Raw genomic sequence first — 23,115 nt, forward strand, 5'->3', positions numbered from 1 at the left:
CTCAAATTGGGTTTGAAGGAATTATACTCAATGCAGTGCAAAGTATAGTTACTGACCAGTAATGCTCAACTATTTCTTCAAGCTTATAAAAAAAAAAAATCAATGATTACCTGAATTTATAAACCGCTCCGGTGGCCTAGTGGTTAGAGCGTCCGCCTTGGATGCGGGAGGTCGTGGGTTCGATCCCCGGCCGAATCATAAAAGAGACTTACAAAAATGGTACTAACAGCTGCCTCGCTTGGCATTCAGCATTAAAAGATTAGTGTTAGGACTGGTCAGCCTGGTGTCAGGATAATGTGACTGGGTGGGACATCATGCTACATGTCTGCGGCACGATGCGTCAGTGCTAGACATCACTATAAACTGGCACATTGCAGACATCGTAGCGATATGAATGAAAAACTGTTAAAGCTAAGTTAAAAATCAAAATCACATCACATCACACCTGAATTTATAGTTTGTTTGTTCTTCTAAGACCAAGAAAGAGCCCAAAATTTCTTATAATATTAAGCCACTGTTTCCTTCTTGCAACAGCATATTATACTTTACACCCACCCACCACATGAATCTGTTTCTAATTTACTGCAACTTGTACCAACAGAGCAGCATGGTTTTGTTTTTTTTAATCAGCTGTGCCCTTAGCATAAAAGTACATTTCAATTAATATAACTTTTAGACATAAGTAGCAACAGCTTATAGGCAATTGTCAGTGAAAATAATCAATGAATTTTCATCAAGCTGTCACCTCAGCTATCACACTTATCCGAGTACATGCTTTGTGGTTTTGTAGAGAATGATTCACTACTAATACTGCAATATTAATGCAAATATGTCACAACAAAGTGCTGATATTGCAATAAAGTGGTCCCTCACTATAAAGCCCATCTGTATACCACTGTCCCTCTTACAATGCTAGTGTGATCTTGGATCCCATTACATTGGGTGAGTCTTGTTTTGTCAATACTACTTGAATAACTTTAATTATTTCATGTAATGTTAGTTCTTAGATAATAAGAACCAATAATAATGTGAGTTCATTTCATTACATACCATACTTTTTGTTTTTATCCACTGTTATGACAAAGCCTTTTTGGAACATCCTTCAGTATAAGGTTTGCTCACTTATAAGGATAACATTTATAGTTCCAAAGAACAGCATTACAAAAAGGAAACATTACAATGTCTTGGCTCATAATAACACCACTAACACCAGAAAGGCAACCAATTAAGATCCTGAAAGTTCAATGATTCCATGTGTAGTCTTATTAAAAAGTTAACAACTGTTGAAATTTTCAGACTGCGCACTTGAGGTTGAGTTTATTACTAAAAAACATTTTGCTTTAAGAACTAGAGTTTTGTCCATTTCAAAACTATCTTACCATACTGGCAATGTTGCTATCTTACCATGCTGGCAATGTTGCTATCTTACCATGCTGGCAATGTTGATCATAAGCAGAAATCTTGGCCAAAATGGCAAGAAGGACTTGGTCCCATCAACAGAAAATGGCTGCTCTATCACCTTCCTGTTAAACAAGGAGTCCTGAAATCAATAAAATTAAAACTGCAGATTACACATACAACAAATGTCTTTTTCACAACTTATCTTAATATTTAACCTTGAAGCTGTAGTGTTTCAATGTTTAGCATGCCAGACTCAACAATAAGTGGTCTGTGGACTGGAAAGCTAAGCCCACATCAACCCAGTTAAGTCGCCTTGGTGTGTCTCTGAGCAAGACACTTTGCAACTATTGTCTTGGCACTCAATAGTCTGTCATGTGGTGATGTCCAACCAACCAATCACTTACCAGCTGTGTATTTCAAATCATTCAATATCATTAGAATGTCAATAAAAGTGTCAGATTTTCACACACAAAAAAGAGGGGGGGGCTATTAAAATTTTATGTTCCAACCTTGCAGTTAAATATAATGAGACCAGCTCTTATTCCAGACAGAACAAAATCTCATAAAACTGCAACTGTAGGAACATACTTAGACAAGAATCTTGACAATGCTCAATCCTACTCGCATATCAATACAAATGATAAATTCTGTAAATCCAAAATATACCCTACCTGAACAACAACTCGTATAGAATGGAGTCCTGTTTGATAGTCTGCAGAATTCCATGGTAAGACATAAAGAGGGCCCTCCACGTGAATAGCTTTACCAGTGTTAGTTCCATCAATATATACTTCTACATTGTTGACCATCCCTGGGGTGAAAACCAGTAACCTAAAATGGGAATAAAATATTTACTATTATAACAATGATATACATGCTGAGTACTGCTACTTGTTAGAATATTATGTCCTTCACCCCATAAATTTGTTTTGGTTTTTGGAGTTTTTTGTTAGCTAGCTTGTACATGCATGACTCTGTGTGAGCTGAAACTCCATTTAACTTTAGCTGTTGAGCAGTGAAAGTTAGAATTTGTTTAAGGAAGCAGTGTACATATAATGATTAATACACCAATCACATCTATAGTGATTGGAGATCAATTCTTGCTGATTACTAATTGTTATCATGATACTTATAACTTGTAAGTGCATGCAAAATTTTGTTTCCTGTGTTGAGAATAACATGAGCATTTGCAGCTGAAATGTCTGGACAGAAATAAGCATTAGGTTAGTTGCTCAAGTGAAGAAAAATCAATAATCCCTAATTTCACCCCTTACACTGCCATTTACTTCCAAATGGAAGTCATGTGGAACTACTAGCACAAATGGAGAAGATACATCATAAAACTTGATGTCAGCCCCGCCGCCATGATAAATGCTGTTACTGAAAAAATCGATATTTTCCACACAAAAATACATTCCAAATAAAGCTGATTCTTCATCACACTTGATTCAATATATGCAGCCTTCATCAGGTCATGATGTCAAATGTTATCTAAATGACTTCACTAGCATCAGAGTCTCCATTTTTTTATGCCAAGAAATGTGAAGGGTAAAACAATGAAGTGTTGATTATTTTCTATTATGACGCAGTGGTCTTAAAATAAGTAATAAAAAAAAGAACAAGAAGAAACAAGCTTTGTAAAATTCAACAATTAATTTATCTCCCTAGAATAAAAAGTGAAAACTGTAAAAAGACTGTACGGTATTGCAAAATAAAATCTTAAATAATCCTAGAATTTCGACCACAATTCCTAATGAATAAACTTCTGAACAAACTTTAGTGGTATTCTAAAATAAATCCAACATTGGAGTCATTGATGTGATTGTGGTGGCCTGTGTCATAGTGATGTGCCAACAGTCTTTTGTTGAATAACAATAATACAACCCAAGAATATATCCTTATTTGAAATTTCGCTATAATTGCAAGTCGATATTTCCAAGAATTTTATTTTTGAGCATTTTGTATTTTAAGAGAAGAATCATTTGCAGTAAATAATTTGAATAAATAAATTCCAACCCAAATGAACAAAATCATATCATCCTCTATTTGACCTCAGGTCACAACATCTTCTACTTAAAAAAATACCTAATGGAAAATTTCAGGTTCCAAATGTTTACAAAAAAATAAATAATTGTTGTTGTTGTTGTTGTTGTGGGGTTTAACGCCATTTTTCAGCACGATAGGCTATACATGGCGGCCAGTATTAATGGTGGAGAAAGAACCCAGAAAACCCCGGAAAGAACCACCGACCCACGAGAAGCTACTGGCAAGCTTTCTCACATGCCCACATTGGCTGAATCTTAGACTCGAACCGCCGCAGACAGAGGTGAGATGGCAGTGATCCGTAACGAAGAGCGCTTTAGACCACTCGGCCACTCGGGGCCCCAAATAAATAATAGTTATAATTAAAATGTCTATTAATGAAATCATTATAAAGAACAGGGTAAACACTATGTCTTTGATTCAGACCAACCTAAATATGTTTACTGATATTAATAACGATCCTAATATTAAACCCATACTCACAGAGAAAATATTGGCTATGCATTAGTTGTTTATAGAATTTTTTAAAAATCGAAAAATTCAAGTCAGGTAGAAAATGAATCTGATTTTGGACAAGGGGTCAAGTCCAAAATACAATTATCCGCTGCATATAAGGAAATAAAAAAACAAAAACAAAACAAACAATGCAAATTAAACATACATAACATGTTTCAACTCAATGAATTGGTATGAACTCTTTTAGAAATACCATATGGAAGAGAAAGTGTTGCCACTATTTTGCAGGATTATCAGCCGAAACTATTAATATTAAACATGAACACTTGATAATCATCCAAAGTCATACAAAATCATTTGTTTTAGATTGGCTCTATTAACAAATTTTGCACAAAAAAAACCTATATAAAATACAGGCATATGTCCTTTTTATGTTTATGTTGATTATAAAAAAGTGCATGTGTATGTTTACAGGAAAAAGCAATGAAAGGAAAGATTGAAAGTTCAAACACAAGAAATTAAGATGATGAAAAATCCTTCATTTTTTTTTACCTCAATCATTAATGTATCTTAACAATGTTCTTCCAGTAATATCAATTTATGGTTAACCACTTGATTAAATAAATATCATAAATTCTACAGATACTTGTGAGCTTGATTATATTTTTTGTAACATCAATGATCATTAATTTTAAAGACAGAAAGAGAAAGGAGGATTAAGTTATGTTTGTTTTAAGTATTTAGCAATACAAAAAGCAAGAAAAAATGCAAACAAATATGAAATTTTAAAAACTTTGTATTTTTCATAAATATTTTTCAAAATCACTTTAAAAAAATTAAATTAAAAAATCAACAAATCTAACTATATCCTATTTGTGATGCAAAAGAAAAGTAAACATCTCTGATCAAGAGTTATTGCCCTGTGTCTGTGGATATAGATGGGGAAAGACAAATTTTCATCTTTTAGTAGGGCTGGATTTGCAAGATCTAAATTTACACAGGATGTAGATCATAGACTCATTTAATCAAATACACAAAAAAGGGCATCTTTCCAATTTGTCAAAATTTGAGGGATGAATGCCCGTTTTTCATAAAGTGTTATGTATATTTAATTTGCTTTGTTTGTTTACTGGATTTTTAAAAAAATACTTTTTAAATTTTATTACATGCTATTTTATTGTAACATTGTATATTGGACTTGACCTTGTCTAAACTTGAGTTCATTTCTGCTTGACCCAAATTAACTTTTTTATTTTCTTTATTGTAAACAAGTAATACATAGCTAAATTATTCTATATATGTATGGGTTTAAAATCGGTATTACTGTGAATAGAAAAAGTAAAATTTGGGTCTAACTTTTGGAATTTCCTAAGGGAATATTATACATAATCCAGGTTCTTGTTTTGTACACATCAGGATCAATCTAGAAGGTTATTTTCCATTAGGTAATGTTTTATTTTAGAAAATATTAATTATGATCTGAGGTCAAGTAGAGAACTATATAATTTTGCAGCTGTGAGGACTTGGTCATTCATGCTTTAAGTTTTAGCAGAAGTGAGTTGTATGATGTGTTCAGTATTTTTTAAATTTCTAGTTGGAATCATTTTCTTCAAATTATTGAATTCAAGCAATTATGTTCTTTGACAAATACAGAAGTGCTCTGATGAAATCCTTGGTTAGAGACTGGAATTAATAGTGTAATCAAACCTGGAATTATATTTCTGTGATTCAACAAAAGACTCTTGGCACATCAACACAGTAGGATCTATGACAGATACATCATCATTGCCATCAGTTTTTGGATTTATTCAGGACTTTAAATTACTAGGACTTGTGTTTGTAATTCTTGGATTATTTTGGGATTTAATTCACAATACCATCATTTCTTTTTTCTCATTTTCATTTTTTATTTTTGGGAAATAAATTATTTGGTAAATTTTACAAAGCTTTCACTCTTTTATGTTATTTATTTTAAGAGCATACACTAGTAATAAAGACTTCTTTGAGCTAAGCAGATAAAATCAGTTGCAGATGACAGCACTGTGGAAAACTTGTTCTTGTTTAATATCAGATTTTCACAGAATCAATATTGTCTACAAGGCAAGAGAATTTGCCTTGTGCAGACCCAGAATAGGGACATCCAGTGGTTGTAGAATGTATATTGTGTGTAGTGGCAGTGCCAATAATTCCATGTATTTTTCATATGTAATCTTCATTATTTCTAAACTTGTGTGGCTTTGATGATTATTCAGCACCAGTCAAGCTGAGCCACAGTAATGTGTGTGTGTGTGTGTGTGATTTGGATTTTCAGTGTAGCTTTTAAAATATTTTCAGTCATATCGCTACAATATCTGCAGTGTGGCAGTCAGGGTTGAAGTGGGTTGTATGCTTGGTGTACTCTGATGTTTCACCAGATCAGTCACCTCATGTAGCTTACTGCTTTGCAGTTTCGAGCAATATCTGAGCCAGAACACAGGATATCATGCTCAAGCCCTTTATTCCTGGCTGAAGTGGGTCATATGCTTGGTGTACTCTGACTTCTCACCAGATCAGAGTTGCCTGATGTAGGTTACTGCTCAGAATTTTCAAGCAATCTCTGTGAGCCTTGCATTCGAATGCAGCGTTCCAACCTAAGATATAATTAAAGCTATTGTCTGGCAGGCAAAGTCGACCATCTTGATCCCTCATTAGTCCCTATTTCAGAAGTTTGGTGTTGCAGAGGCTCCACAGAATCTGCTAGGTCCAGTGGCAGCAGCACAAATGACCATCAGACCCAACTGGAGCAATCAACACTTCCTGCTAGCTTTGCTGGATTCATTGGTGAAATTTTGTAGGTAAGAAGATCTCAATAATCTTCTTAACCATATGTTAGGGTCACAGGTCAAGTGACCCCAGGCTGTGTTGCTTATGTAGTCAGGAGAATGGGTTATTGTTTGTATGGAGGAATCAGCCATTCTTCCCGAGAAGGATACCTGAGGTAGTGGTTGGATGCTCAGCATCCCTTCCTCTTATTACTTATTCTCCTAAAGTGGCTGGGAACGTATTCAAAGGAGAAAGCAGATTTGTAAGTAAATTATGTTTCTTCAAGAACACTTACCCAATCACATTACTTATACACCATCCCAACCAGTCCGCCATGAAAGCACCCTCATTATTATCTTGCTCAGTAAAAATCTGGCACACATGATGGTATCAAGGATATATTTGGATATTTCATGAATTGGTATATCCTCATTCACTATTTATGGCCACTTAGTGACAGGATACTATCCTATATGCTGCTATGTAATGACCTTGGGACTGATATTAAACAAAGAGTGGTGCAAGAAAATGCATATTGGCTTATACATTTTTAGTAATTTTGGATTACCTGGTACTTTGCTACATATTTAAGTATCAAACTTTGAACAAAATTTCCTACTGACAAGTGACCATCCTGCATGAAGAATAATATTTAATTACTGGATATGCTTGCGTATAAAGTAGGCACCAGTACAAACACCAAAGAATCAGATCTACTGTCACATTACAGCTCTCCCTCATTATAACAAATTAGTTTGGGTCCATTATAGTCAACCACATTATGTACAGAAGTGTACCAGTAAGAATAGTATTAAGAACGTAACTGCAGTATTGTGAAAAATGCATATGCAAAGAATCATGGTATAGCTGCTATGATCAAATTTAGTTAAATAATAATGTTTCAAAAGGAAATAAAGATATAATAATGTTGTTTTTTTCACCACATATTGATATACATGCCGCATATCAAGGTCTACACTGTTTGTTCTACTCATTATTTTATGCCATGTTCAATCTGGCTCTATGCCATTGCAATTAAGTGTGCATTACACAGAGGTAAATATGTTAGAATAATGCTACCTGATATGAGTTGAGGCCTGTATTCTATGGAGAGGTTCATGGTATGGTGATGAAAGAGCAGCATGTTTTGGATTGGTTATCAGTACCACTGGCCATTCACCCAGTACTTCATCAGTGAATGACAACAAGTCATGGTCAATGGCTAAAATTCTGTAGCTGAAATTTGTAAAATAAAATGTGATTCATGGCCATGCATAGTATTATAGAACTTGTAATATTTGTTAAATGTTCCTCATAAAACATCTTGAACAATATAATAACAATTAAACGTAACAAAAAAAAAATCAAAATACTTACTCTAGTGTGTCTACTGAAATCATTTATTATAGACGGTCTCTTCATGGTACTTCTGCTCTGCCAAAGGTTGGCTGATTTGCAGCAAAGGCTCAGAAGACAACATGAACACCTGTTATTCCTTTATTAACTATGAGACTTCATAAAGCATCCTGCATTTGGCCTTAAACTTCCTAATTCCAACAATAAGGTACTCTGTTAATAATAGGGGTGAAACAATTCATCAACATACCGATGCATCGATACTTTTACTGTAATGATACACATATGAATTCAAGAGATGGAGAATCAATATAAAATGATACTTATAATATGCAAGTTATTTTAGTCTTCAGCAGTCATGAATAATTATTAATTTGCCTTGTTACTCTTTAAATTTAGAATTCATCAAAACAGCATTTTCAGTCACAGGCACTCATAAACCTCTATAACTTTTGCTTTAAAAGTGAACCCATTCTTTTCCATGATAGGATTGGTGTTTTGTATATGATTGAGGTTATATCTATTTTCACTCACTGGGATATCACTGTCTGGTAAGCCTTCCAAACCTGCATATATCATGCCCATCAGATAGGAAGAGGAATAATCGTCACTGGTTTGATGGTAAAACCCATGTAACAAGCCTGAATTACTGGTTGATCTAATGATGGCATTTCAATGTCAAAGAACTAGCAGAGCCAATGGATGGATGGGTATGCAGATGGACAGCTCAGATGGATCCCCATGAACGATTTTTTGGTTGCTATGGGCTTAATGCCATTTTCAGCACACAATAGGCTATACATGGTGTCCAGTATTTTTGGTGGAGGATGATCCAGGTAAGCTTTTGCACGTGATGGGTGAACCTGATACTCAAACCCACATGGATAAAGTGCTACAATTGACCTTTGATCAAATGGTGGGATGGCTATACTGACAAACCAACCAGGCTGGTCCCCATAACATCAATTAAAAGATGAAAACATGGTTGAGAAACAGCTGCTTGGACAGCAAGGTAGACCAGTCTGAAACTCAGATCATGGCAGAAAAAGTCATACTGAGCTACCAGTGGAGGGAATGAAATCACCCAGAGTAAACCCATCTGCTTCACTGCAGAAAGATGTTTCCAGATGCCAACATCTCTGACACAGCTACAATCTTCTCACCTGAAATTCTGGCGAGGAATGAAAGGGTGGAAAAAGGTCACATCTGAGGTTCCCTTCTTTTCTTTTTACCAGAAGTACTGAAAAGACTGTGGACATGACTAAGAAAACTTGTAGACTAAATCTGTTCCAACCGGCTTGTGTAGATGCTGTAGAAGTCTACCACATACATCTAAAACAAGACTTCTTGTGTGTGTGTGTGTGTGTGTGTGTGTGTAATGTAACCCATAAGAGTCAGGCCAAGCTCAGACACAGTCTGCCACAAAATATTCAATATAGCTTAGACATGAAACAAAAGGAAAGATAGCATGGTTAGAGACTAAGTTCATAATAGCAAAAAGTTAAAAAATTAAAAAAAATTAAGCAATAAATCCTATAGGATATGATTAGAATGATAACTGCCTAATATTTCCTGAGAAATCCAACAGATTTTGGCAGGTGACATATATATTGTTACCTGTGCACAGTGAAAGCTTGACTAACAAACATCTGGTAGTTATAACCAAGTTATACTTTGTATCTTGAAATAGTTTCTTCCCATAGCTACTATTAATACAGCCTGTAAAGTGTCTGTATGGGAAATAAAATGTTTCATCCTTCCCATAGCTACTATTAATACAGCCTGTAAAGTGTCTGTATGGGAAATCAAATGTTTCATCCTTCCCATAGCTACTATTAATAGTCTAGACAGTGTCTGAATGGGAAATCAAATATTTAATCCTTCCCATAGCTACTATTAATAGTCTATACAGTGTCTGAATGGGAAATCAAATATTTAATCCTTCCCATAGCTACTATTAATAGTCTATACAGTGTCTGGATGGGAAATCAAATGTTTAATCCTTTTAGGGGAAATGGATACAAGAGGTAGCATAAGTTAACTTTTTAACTTTGAAACAAATACATAATTGGCTAATGTATTCAATGGAAATATGATCTGCCGTAACTCCTTTGAATGATGCTGGGTAATGCTAGCAATCAAAACCATTCAAGGACAGTTTATATTAAGCTTTAAGCTAATATGGTTGAAATCAAACAAACTTCAATAACACTATGCAGAAACCAAAGTTATGATAATAGGAAATCAGGGGCAATAACTCCTGTACAATATTGTACCTGTAGAGCCCTAGAAATTTACACCATTCAAGATCTCATCAATATAAGGTTGTACACCAAATATGGCTTAAATCCATTGATCCTTGGTAAAGTTTAGCTTTGGAAATCCATGTTATGAGGACAGGCATTAATGGACGATTACTCCTTTTCTAAAAGACACAAATGACTGAAAACTCAACTCATGAGGTCTCATCAGAACATAAACTGCAGAGCAAATTTAGTCAGCATTCAACTATTCCCATTAAAGTTTAAGTGCTCCAAACTGTTGACAGAAAGATAAATAGATTTACAGACAATGTCATTACTTTGTCACTTGGATGACATGGCTGAATATGAATATTTGTGGCAGAACAAGCTAAAATGAACTGTTGGAAACACTAATCCCATAATAAAATAATAAGTCTCTTTGTGATACTGAGCTAAAAAATAATATTTTAACATCTTCTGCACAAAATTATCTTTTTACAGTTGAAACAACAATCTGGTGTTATAGTGGTTTTCCTTTAGAAATATCTGGGTTTTTTTGTTTGTTCCAATGACATATTAGCATTAAAATTACAGGCTAGAATCAGAAGATGACAACATATTGCTGTTAGTAATAATGACTTACATCCTGGCATCTCTCCAGTCCCCAAGTTCCAGTTCCAAAAGCCCCGTTTTCTGTCTGGTGTACATATGGGGGACCAGATTCCCCAGGGTGTGAAGATGTCCACATAAGAATGCTGTTACATTTCTAAAATTACAAATGAACTTTCTTTAACTAAATACCTACTAAATGTTGCTTACTGATTCAATTTCCAAAGTAACAGGTAAATTTGCTTAATTTAAAAAGGTACTAGAACACAATGACACAAAATCAAACATTAACATGGACATGATATCAGAGTAAAAGATATTTGTACATAAGTTAAGAAACAAATAGCTGCAAAATATCTGTCTTATTCAAATTTTAAATTACCTGAAAATAAAAGGCATAAAATATAATTAAATTATAGACTTAACAATAAGCAAAAATCAGATGCAGGTTTCCCAGCAGACACTATTATCAAGGTCATACCAGTAAGTAATTCAAGCAAAACAGTTGCTATCATCAGTGAAATTTTGCTTCAACACGCCTGGAATGTGAAGTTGCAGTCTTTTATTCATAAAACATCTTTCTAGGGGTAAAAAAAAGTCAACAGATGACCTGCATTATGATCAGACTGCCACTTTTCCTCCACTCATCAATCATAGTCCTGAATTCAGAAAGGCAGTAAATAAACTATTAAAACTTCAGGCTGAATTATGTACAATTCTGCATTTCATTGTTTGGTTTTGAAATATCACTGCAGGTGGATTTTTCAAAACTATGTGAGGAAAACAGCAACTAAATAGTTTTTTTATGATATCCCTTTCTCATTTTCTTAGCAACTTGAACTGGACAGATACTGTATACTTTTTATGTGTTTTACCAACTTCAGAATGTGATGCATATATACCTCATTATTTGATGCAGATTCTGGCCTGACTCTGTGGCAATCAGAGATGTTGGATAGTGACCAAACCAGATTGTAACATTGCTGTCAACACTCTCCTTATTAAACTGTCTGAGAGCATCTTCTTCAGTCTAAAAGATAAAAGAAAGTTCTGTATTTAAATTTGGAAAATCTTTCAGTGAAATAACAAGTCCATAATAAAAGGAAAACTGTTTAAATTATGTATTGTTCTTGTTGTATTTGTTCCTTTTTTCGTAAGCAAAATCTAATGTCAGTCACTACAATTTTCTATATTTCTGTTATCTTTATATTTTATGTATAAGCATGACTTGTATTGAAACTGGATGTTTAAGGCAAGGCATTATATATATTATAAATATGATCATTGCGGCTTGTTCCTCTGTCATGCAAAAGCTAACTTAAGCTTGATGATAATTTCAGATGTGTTAGAAAATGAATTCTTCATGATTATCTTCTTTGTTTTTACAGAGAGACTTTAAAATATAAATCCCTATGTCAACCCCAAACTTTGTCCTGCTGTCTAGACCTTGACTTAATGACATTTCTGCCATTAGTCCAGTCTCTGTGGACCATTCAAATCCTGTGTTATGCATCTGAACACTATCACACCTCCATATAACCATTCAAACATCTAACATGGGGTGTGAAAGGTCTTAAGGACTATTTTTAGCCTTATAATCCCTGGGGATCTTAAATGTATTCTGGTAAAAAATAAATTGTGCACAAAATTATGATAATACACTTCTTCTAGAGATAAGACAATTTTTTTTATAAATCTTAGACCTAAAATAAGATAATGGATGCAATGACATCTTAATGACATCTATGTCTCATCTTTAGTGACAGGCAATACAAAAAGTAGATATCACATACCTACAGATTTCATTCTGTTCTTATGCATGGGAGTGTAGTCAAGGCATATCCATGTATCTGGGTGCAGTGACATGCATTCAATCTCTACTAAGAAAATCATGTTGTCTGGTGCCAAACATGTACTAAGACCACATAAATTTGAATTTCATTGTTGTACTTGGCTGACCAGACTTTACATATTTAAAAAACTGAATAAAAATCCATATTCTAACATTATGGTTAATTGAAACTTGGGTAAAAAACATATAATTATACTTTCTTAGAACAAAACATGGAAACATCCTGAACAGCAAGACAAAGGAGATTTTTCAACCTTACATGGACATCAAAGGTACAGATCATACTTTCTACTCTCTGCTAGCATACATAAGACTACCTGCAGATTTAATATCTCAGAGTTAGACCCATTCACCTTTCTTAGATAACCAAAGAAATTAAAAGGTCTCTTTGGTCCTGGGTTTGGGGTGGCATCCATGGCTGCAAATGAATATTTCCCATACTTTGTAACATGATGATGTACGTAGGAGGAGAAATGCTCTTTCCCTTGGGCAGAATATTTCCTGTAAATAATGAGAAAATAATGCAGAATATTTCCTGTAAAAAATGAGAAAATAATGCAAAGTCCTTATTAAGTAGTAAAAGAGAACAAGATAATAAATAAAAGAAAATTACAGTGATGCCTCTTGTTAAGATGTTTCTCTGAAAGGAGGTCATACTCTAATCATAGCCCACCCTGTCCAACATCAAAATACAATATAATGTCTAATTTGTGCCCCACTCATGACAGGCAGACCATCTCTTCTGTGAACCCACCTTTTCACTGCAGAAGAGCTGGGCTTGTAAAAAGTGGACCACTGCAGACTTAGGCATTTTCTATTATTTGTATTTAGGTGTTTGCCATACTCTAAAACAGTGACAACTGTCAGTCATAGAAAACACAAATAAAATTAAACCAACAACCAAAAAACAGATTAATTATAATAAACTAGATAAGAAGATTAACATAATTTTATACCTGAAAAGGTTGTTAGGATGGTCAATATCAGGAATATCAAAGGCATCTAAAATGAAAATAAAAACTAATTTATGACAATTAAACCTACTAAAAAACAATGAAGCGTCCTGAAACAAGCTTTTTATTTTAGCGTAACCATAATATATTTTAATGATAATTTTTCTCCTTGAATTCTTCACCAGTGAAGAAAACAGTTATTGCAAGTGAGATTTTCAGCTATGTACATGTACCACCTGCAGTCTTAAAATGTATATAAAAGTGTCCAGTGATGGCTATCTATTAAGTTTAAATATATGAAACATTTAAAATTACGTAACAGTGAAACATGTTTTTGGAGACCACCCCTTATTTCAACAAAAATGGCATCTCAAGACATGTGTTATAATATAAGAAGTCATTATATGAGAAATTAAATTGTGCCTGAGATTCCATATCACTTACTCTAAATTATATTATGATTTATTCTATACCTGAAGACTCTGACTCAATGCCAACAACAGTAAGTGAAATATTTAAGTTTAAATGTATATATCAAAATATCCCCCAAGGCCATGCACAACTTTTCTGTTTCCATAATTCAAGTCCATGTAACATCACCAGCGGCATCACAAAATGCAAATTACCATGGTTGTTCTGCATGGGAAGGAGGTACATCATTGTTTGATGTAGCAGTAAAAGTATGTCCTTGCTGTCTCAACATCATGAAAAACAGTATCATGTGACTTTGTTATCAGCTCAATGTCAAATGAAAAAGCAGCATATCAAATCAGTGAATTCTTTTGTGAAAGAGATGATACAAGACTATGCTCACAACTATTAAGACATATAAATAAAAACTGTATAATAAAACTACATAAACAATACCATATGCTGCAAGTTTCATAAGCAGTAATTATTTAAAATAAAAACTCATGACCCAATTCCCTTAGTAAAACATGGTTTTCTTCAAAAGCATGTTTGATAAAACCTTGGCTCTCTTCACAAATATGTATGAAGCAGACACAATGATATTAATCTTACTGTTGATGAAGATGTTCTTAGCTACATTTTATATTAATATATTTACATGAATATTTAAGAAAAAAAAAGATGTAAGGTTTAAGTCACAACACGGAAACAGAAACAGATATAGTATGCTGTGAGAAGTTGTTGAAAAATGCCCTGAAGGATACCGAGTTACAGCTAAAAGTGAATTTTATTATTTTAAGTTAGCCATTATTGGGAACAAGTAAAATTAAACTGAGAGAATAAGAGATTGAAAGAGGGAACCAATATCAAAAGATAAGGAACAAAGTAGGGGGCTAAACGAGTTGGTACATGCATTCTCAACATCATTAAAATAGAATATAAAAACCTAAAGATTTTATTATCAACAAAAAGTCAAATGAATATGCAATTTGCTGAATCTCACATTCCTTTAAAATAAGAGAGAGAGAGAGATAGATAGATAGACAGATAGAGCTATCTTTAGAATTGCTGAAGAGAGGACTACAGCAGCATAATTATGGATTCAATATAGGGATGGGCGCTGGTGGTGTAGCCTCCACCTCAACCCCATCTCTAACAATTTCAGACCTTGAGCGCATCATCACAGACCCGGCTGAGAGAGAAACTGACTGACAGAAACAAGAATGACACAGAGAGATTAGTCTTGGAATCAAGATTTTTTTTCTCCACATTATTATTCATTTAAGCAATAAATCTGATTCAGTTTTAATGGACAATTATTGATTGCTGGATTATGACTGGGGCTGTTAAATATGACATTCCTGTCAGATGGCTTCATGTAATATAAATGACACCTTTCTGAAACTGTTAATGATCAATTGTCCAATTATCAAACTTGCGCTAATAGTTAATTGGCAGGTCATAACTGAGACTGTTAATTATTACACTCTGACAGATGTCTTCTTTGAATATAAATGAGACATACAGTAAACACATATTGCATATATAAAACTCTCTTGAAATGATTTTTTTATTGTCCAAGTATAAAACTGGCATCTGGATATTACTACTTTAAAAAATGTGAAGAAATTATTAGGAAACACATAACTTGCCCTTTTTTGTGGTGATTCTGGCAAGATTTTGACACACAAGTCAGTACTAAACATAAAGATAAGTAAACATTTTAATGAAAATGAAAACAGGTGTCCAAAGTAGTGAACCATACTTAATGGAAATACACATATCACTGAAACAATATTGCAAACAAAATCAAGTTTTATTCGCCCAATCACTGATTATTATACATATCATGTTAAGTTCCTCCAATGACATCACAAGCCCAAGTGTACATATTAGCCAGTTTCCAAAAAGTCACTCTTCTGTTTCCAGACAGGTCTTAGTTTTGAAAGTAATTAAATAGCCATATCTCCTGATCCAGTGAATGGATATGTGTCAAGTCTTTAGAGTGCATGTGAAATAACAAATAAATTATGACTTCCAGTTCTAGTACATAGCATTCAGGTACACCTTTAAAAGTCTTGTTTCTCAAGACAATTACAGCAGTTGGTCTTTCAAGACAGGTTTTACTGTAAAAGTGTAATACATTTATTTTGCAAGCCTTTTTTATTGAAAAGCCTTCATTACATAAGAAATATGAAAAATAATCAGTGTACAGTATCCATATTTCAACCAAAACACCAAATTCACCTGCTAAGATAGCAAAATTTTAAAGTACAGTCAACCCCTCAAGATCAAACAAACTCAGTGTAAATTTTTTACAAACAAGGTCAGGTTCAAGACAGGGATTTCAGTTAACTGAGGTTTTAGTTTTGACAACTTTGCCTTGTGTTTCTAATTATACTCAAAGAACATATTCCTGGTATAATTTAGAGACATTTACATTACCATGGTTCCCCCGAATATCAAACCACTTGGCAGTGATCTTTTGGCACTTTTTGACCGCATCATAGTATGTCTGCCATTCATCAACATACTGGCGAGAGCCCATCTTGTCACTATCTTTAGCATCTGTCAAATCACCTAACAGAAAAAAACATTATCTAATGAGACCTTGCTATGCAGTCTGGAAGCTCTTGGGGCAAATGTTTTAAAAAAAATAACCTAAATCTTGAATTCTATAAAATAATTTTTAAAGTGAGAAATATGGAGCTTTTACCATTCTTGTTGCATTATTCAAACTCTTCTACAAATATATATCAGTAAGATAAAGCAGCATTAAATTTGCCATTTGACTTCAATTTTGTGATTTTGAAATTTAAACAGAGCTCTCCCTGTAGATGAAAAATATACTATTTGGTTGCATGCAACAGGGATGGTCCTGGCTTTTAAAAAGCTGTCGCCAAAATAATCGCCAACCTCAATATTTTGTCGCCAATTTTCAAAAAGTGTCGCCAAAAAAAGTAGTGTACATTTTTTCAAGTGTTAATTTAGTCTATTAATGTAACATGCAATGAAAATTACAAAAGATGGATTAGTTAATACGTTAATTACAACAAGCATTAACAAAATGTTACAAAGTGTTACATGAAGATCCGTCGCGATTTTAGGGCTGCCCACTTGTTGAATGCAGTTTCAAAGTCTAATTTTTCACATCTGAACATGCTGATTCTCATTAAATTCTCGAGAGATGAGATGCAGAGCTTATTTCTGATGTCAGTTTTTATGAGGTTCGTCTTACTGAATCCACGTTCACAGTCCTCAGTGCTGACAGGTGACACCAGTAGTCTCTCAGCAGCCCCCCACCCACCCCCTTATGGCTAGCTTCACAAAGCTTGTAGCGAATTGCTTCCTAAATCCCAAGAATGATCACTGAATGCTGTATAAATTTTCTCGACAAGAAAAATAGGATCTCCATTCCCACGAATGAAACTTACACGAGTCAACACCTGGCAATATTGGACCGTATATATAAGCATAAATTCACACCCAATTTAGGGATTCTTTCACTCCTGTATTTTGAGAAATAAATAATTATTATTGATTATGCAAAACTGTTTTTTTTTTTTTTTTTTTGCTATTTCTTGTTGCGAAGTTTAAGTCTCTGCAGCCGTAACACGGGACTGATGGCAAAAGGAAAAATCAATGAGTAAAATGCTGCACTGGCGACAGATGTAATTGTGATTGAGATTTTTTCCATTTGCTTTGTATTTATACACAGTAGTCGGTACTTCAAAGGTTATCAGTTTTCTATGAAGGTTGAGCAAAACTATTGTATTGGTATATGTATAAAAAAAACAACAGAAGGATTAGCCATACAATTAATTGTATCTATTCTATTCGCGTCTTCAGAAGTCGGTCAGTTGTAGGTATAGTGCGGTAGCATGATTGACTGTATCGCAGCATACAGTACTCAGCCCAGATGTCAGCATAAGCAGATTATGATGTAACAATGCACTGTAAAGATAGGGTTGTCAATAAGAACAAAGGATCGTTTGTGTAACAGATTGATTCCAATGCATTGCTTAGTCAAGTTTATGGCTTCCTTTCGTTCTGGCGTTAAATTTATTCAGTCCAAATCCATGATTGTATGTACAAATTAAATAACCAAAAAGTATGTCGCCAAAAAAATCGCCAGATGGGATATTTTTGTTGCCAATAAGGAAAAAAAAATCGCAATTTGCGACACTGGCGAAGCCCAGGACGATCCCTAATGCAAGATATTTTCATAAAGTCTGCATTTAAAAATTGCAGCTTCAACATGTAACAGCCATGACTTTTACTTATAAATATATATTTTTGTGTGGTGATTGAGAATATAAGAGATGAACAAAATTAAAGTTATCTGCTGCAACTTCTTGTATCCCTGAATAATTTCATTTACAAAGCTTACTGCATCATAATAATGATTTGTTATTCATAAATACACATAAATAATGTTAACTGAGATAGTATTTATTCTAACATATTTACAACAGTACTTCAGCAAGATAGAAATGAAGGGTCACCCCTCTCATACACTCTCAATGTCCTCCACTTTGCCCCTCAATTCCCTTCTCACCCCTCCCCTCTGCTCTTCTATAAAACACCTACTTAAATCTGTATTACTTTCTATTTATTATACTTGTGTTTCTTAGTCTTTAATGTAGAATAAACATATCAATGTGCTTTTGTCTGCTTCTACTTCTAACAAGATAAAATTCTTGATTTCAATATCAATATCAAGTTAATTAAAGAAAAGAAAATGTTCGTGACTTCCAAAAAACTGCCTCTTTTGCCAATCTTTCCTTACCCTCTTTATTCCAGGCAAACAGAACAAAGTGTATAACTATTCTACTGTTGTGATATTAAACAAATGATTAGAATTACCAGCTGGATGTAAAATATTTCAAAGAGGGAGCTAATTAATGAAAACTACAAGTGGCTAGTAGAGAATATAAGATTCTGAAAGATAACATTTAAAATGCATATCACAGTATGAGTTTGCTCCAAGTGAGATACAAGCACTGGTTCCTGTGGTTTAAGGATGAAATAACTGCACAATGTAAGGAATGAAAACATCTTTCTTATAGCCAAACTATTTTTGTGTTGTAGAGGATGGTATTTAGACTGTACTTTCAAGAAGTAGCATTTCATCTTAAAATTAAAGACTATAGGATGACAATTCTTGATAACATCATACCTGTAGCTAAAACAAACTCTGGCTTGATGAATCTGAGGTGACTCTCACAGAATCTAACCAAATCTGGTCCCCTTTCCTTACCATCATAACGGCTGATATGGATGTCAGAAACCTATATGTATTAAAAAAGACGAAGTTCTTATCACAGAATAATATATTTACATCTAGATATCTTATATCTCATGTTCGACACCAAGCAGCAGGATTTAAGATACTTAGAATATGTAATTGTTATATTCTAAATTATTTTAATATAGCTTTCCTTACTGTGACATCCTTAACTCAGATTTCATACAAAATATGACAGTATATTATCGCTCTCACAAAAAAGTACAGTCTTCTGTCACTTGCATTAAATTATTCCCAGCAATACAACACATAGTACAAATAAGATCAGATGAAATGCACTTTCTAACAGGTCAAATGTCAAAATATGCAATAGTACTTTCTCATGACTAGACCTGTGACATAATAACTGAGAATTAGGCAGTTTCTTAAAACATGTTAGAGTGGGGATAACAGTCTTGAGATCTTGTAAATATCCTTCATCAGCTCCATGTCAATTTGCTCTAAGTACTCTTTTGTGGCTACTAAATTTCTAAGAAAACATTTCTGTTTTCAATAGTTTTCTCACCTAGGCTCCTTATTTATAAAAAAAAACCTCACTTAATATTTATATCTTCTGTTTCATTGTGCTCTTTTGGTGAAAAAAAAACATAGCATCAAGTAGAGTATTATCCAAATAATGACAAAATAAACCTCAATAACTTCTTATACATCAAATGATAACACCAATTCAATTGTCTTTCAAAATAATGCAATGGTTTGTCTTTGAACATTGAATCTTGTCCAACAAATGCACACAACAAAAAAAAAACAGACTGTACTGTAAGTTAGGTTAGTTGTGATAATGTTTGCAACATCTGAGAACATGCTTCCTGGCAGTTATCAGCATGGGAATAACTACCCATAATATACAACATATAGTACTAACTTTCAGATATACTGTCCATCAGAAACTAAATCACATAAAAAAAAGTGTCCAGTTTAATTTATAATATTCTGTAATTTTCCTTGAAATAAGTGTTTCTCAAATAAGCATCATCTTGACTGTGTCTATAATGGCCAAGTAACTTTGATGCAATCTAAGAAAACATTCACATTTTACAAATATAAACTAAATATATATATTCTACATTGTAAAAGTGGAACACCTTCTTATTATTCTGTAGTAGGGCATTCAGAAATTGAACGTACACAAGGCATTGTAAACATTACACATTTCCTTCAGATGAATCAAAATAAATTTACATTAATTAATATCTTGAAAATTGAATAATGTTCATCTGTTCACAAAATCAAACTTGTCAAAAATATTCCCGAAGAACCTGTTGTAAATTCATGTGCAATTTTAACAATCTGATGTTCTGAATGGTTGGTATCTGTATGCCTTTTTATCACAAATATAAAACTTATCCCCCTTTGTCTCACATGTTCTTACCTATTAAGCAAAAGTGATCCTAAAACAATGGTGATGTTCTCTAATTAAAGGATGTTTTCAAAAAGTGAGACTTTCCCCAACTTATTAGGTCAAATTTAATGGTGAAGTCTACAAGATATAGTAAGCTTTCTTTTAAATTTTATGCCCCCAAAGTCTAGAACAGTCGGCCTGACCTCTGGTCTCAGATTTCAGTGAATTCATCAGGGTGATTTAGAAATGGTCAATGTAAACATGCATCTATATTATTTTAATTAGCAGACAGTGGCAAATCAGCTTTCAGGTTAACAATTTTCATAATGGTGTTTCTTTGATTTAAATCCAACTCAACTGCTGCTTATTTTAATTGTTGTACTTTATTATTTAAGCTACTGCATTTGGTGTTCAAGTGGATGATCGAGTGATTTAGGTATCATTATTAACAAGAGGCTGAATTATATCTTGTAGGTAATTTGGAGCAAAACCATGGTACATTTTAAACAACTGAATTTATGCTTAAAGCATCAATTATTCAAGCCATCCCACCTGGTTTCCTCATAGAATAATGCCCAAGCCATGCTTTTGGTAGCACTTCTTACTATTCTGATAGCCTCCAATTTTTTTTTCTTTTCCAATGATTCTTTTTCTTGCATAGTACAATAATCCCAGATACAATCAGCATAATCAAACATAGAAAGTACAAAGGGTGTATACATTCTTTCCAAGGACAAGCAATCCAATCTATATTTCAAATATTTTCAAAATATTTACTTTCTCCTAGGCCCTCTTGTATAATTAAAATTGGCATTGATGTAAATGGTATCTTAATAGTCCTACATGTAAGACCTTAATGCTGATCTTTATGTTTTGGGTGTCAGGGTCTTCTGCCTAACTAACAGCGTTGTGCAGTGTGTTTTGATACTGATTAACATCGTAATGAAAGTAAAATTTTCAGAAATATCTCACACAACTGGCAACTAAAATAATGGCACTTTCTACAAAGTAAAGTCATAATGTTTTAGTCAGACTTTACTTAATCTGATGTCTTTCTCTAATAAATTCAAATTCTCACAAAAGAAATGGACCTGTTTTAAGTTTCGTTGGCCTACATTTCAGTTGACTGGAAAGCTATGAAAGCCGGGAATGCCAAAATTGAGTTAAGTTGAAATATTATTCTTTAACAAAACAAACAAAAATACATTATGCCTACTGCAGGGATCGTCCTGGGCTTCGCCAATGTCGCAAATTGCGATTTTTTTTCCTTATTGGCGACAAAAATATCCCATCTGGCGATTTTTTTGGCGACAGACTTTTTGGTTATTTAATTTGTACATACAATCATAGATTTGGACTGGATAAATTAAAAGGGAGAACGAAAGGAAGCCACAAACTTGACTAAGCAATGCATTGGAATCAATCTGTTACACAAACAATCCTTTGTTCGTATTGACAACCCCATCTTTACAGTGCATTGTTACATCATAATCTGCTTATGCTGACATCTGGGCTGAGTACTGTATGCTGCGATACAGTCAATCATGCTACCGCACTATACCTACAACTGACCGACTTCTGAAGACGTGAATAGAACAGATACAATTAATTGAATGGCTAAATCTTCTGTTGGTTTTTTTTTTTTTTTTTTTTTTACATATACCAGTACAACAGTTTTGCTGAACCTTCATAGAAAACCGATAACCTTTGAAGTACCGACTACTGTGTATAAATACAAAGCAAATGGAAAAATCTCAATCACAATTATGTCTGTCGCCAGTGCAGCATTTTACTCATTGTTCTTTTCCTTTGGCCATCAATCAGTGTTACGGCTGCTGAGACTTAAACTCCGAAACAAGAAATAGCACAAAAAAACAACCAGTTTTGCATAATTAATAATAATTATTTATTTCTCAAAATACAAGAGTGAAAGAATCTCTAAATTGGGTGTGAATTTATGCTTATATATACGGTCCAATATTGCCAGGTGTTGACTCGTGTAAGTTTCATTCGTGGGAATGGAGATCATATTTTGTTTGTCGAGAAAATTTATACAGCATTCAGTGATCATTCTTGGGATTTAGGAAGCAATTCACTACAAGCTTTGTGAAGCTAGCCATGGGGTGGGGGGGCTGCTGATAGACTACTGGTGTCACCTGTCAGTGCTGTGGACTGTGAACGTAGATTCAGTAAGATGAACCTCATAAAAACTGACATCAGAAATAAACTCTGCATCTCGTCTCTCGAGAATTTCATGAGAATCAGCACGTACAGATGTGAAAAATTAGACTTTGAAACTGCATTCAACAAGTGGGCAGCCCTAAAATTGCGACGGATCT

General features: G+C 33.8%; 1 protein-coding gene across 1 annotated transcript in view; it reads right to left on the reverse strand.

Moving 5' to 3' along the window:
• Positions 1-23,115, reverse strand: part of LOC149805530 (transmembrane protein 62-like) — a 41,891-nt gene that overhangs the window by 17,467 nt on the left and 1,309 nt on the right. Inside the window, 9 exon segments of the mRNA XM_089950135.1 lie at positions 1,430-1,540; positions 2,073-2,232; positions 7,783-7,938; positions 10,945-11,067; positions 11,813-11,940; positions 13,116-13,263; positions 13,719-13,764; positions 16,572-16,706; positions 19,306-19,417. Coding sequence (XP_089806261.1) covers positions 1,430-1,540; positions 2,073-2,232; positions 7,783-7,938; positions 10,945-11,067; positions 11,813-11,940; positions 13,116-13,263; positions 13,719-13,764; positions 16,572-16,706; positions 19,306-19,417 — 1,119 coding nt within the window.

Source organism: Sinohyriopsis cumingii, chromosome 2 (genome assembly GCF_028554795.1).
Source record: "Sinohyriopsis cumingii isolate HCF-2022 chromosome 2, ASM2855479v2, whole genome shotgun sequence".
Classification (NCBI taxonomy): domain Eukaryota; kingdom Metazoa; phylum Mollusca; class Bivalvia; order Unionida; family Unionidae; genus Sinohyriopsis; species Sinohyriopsis cumingii.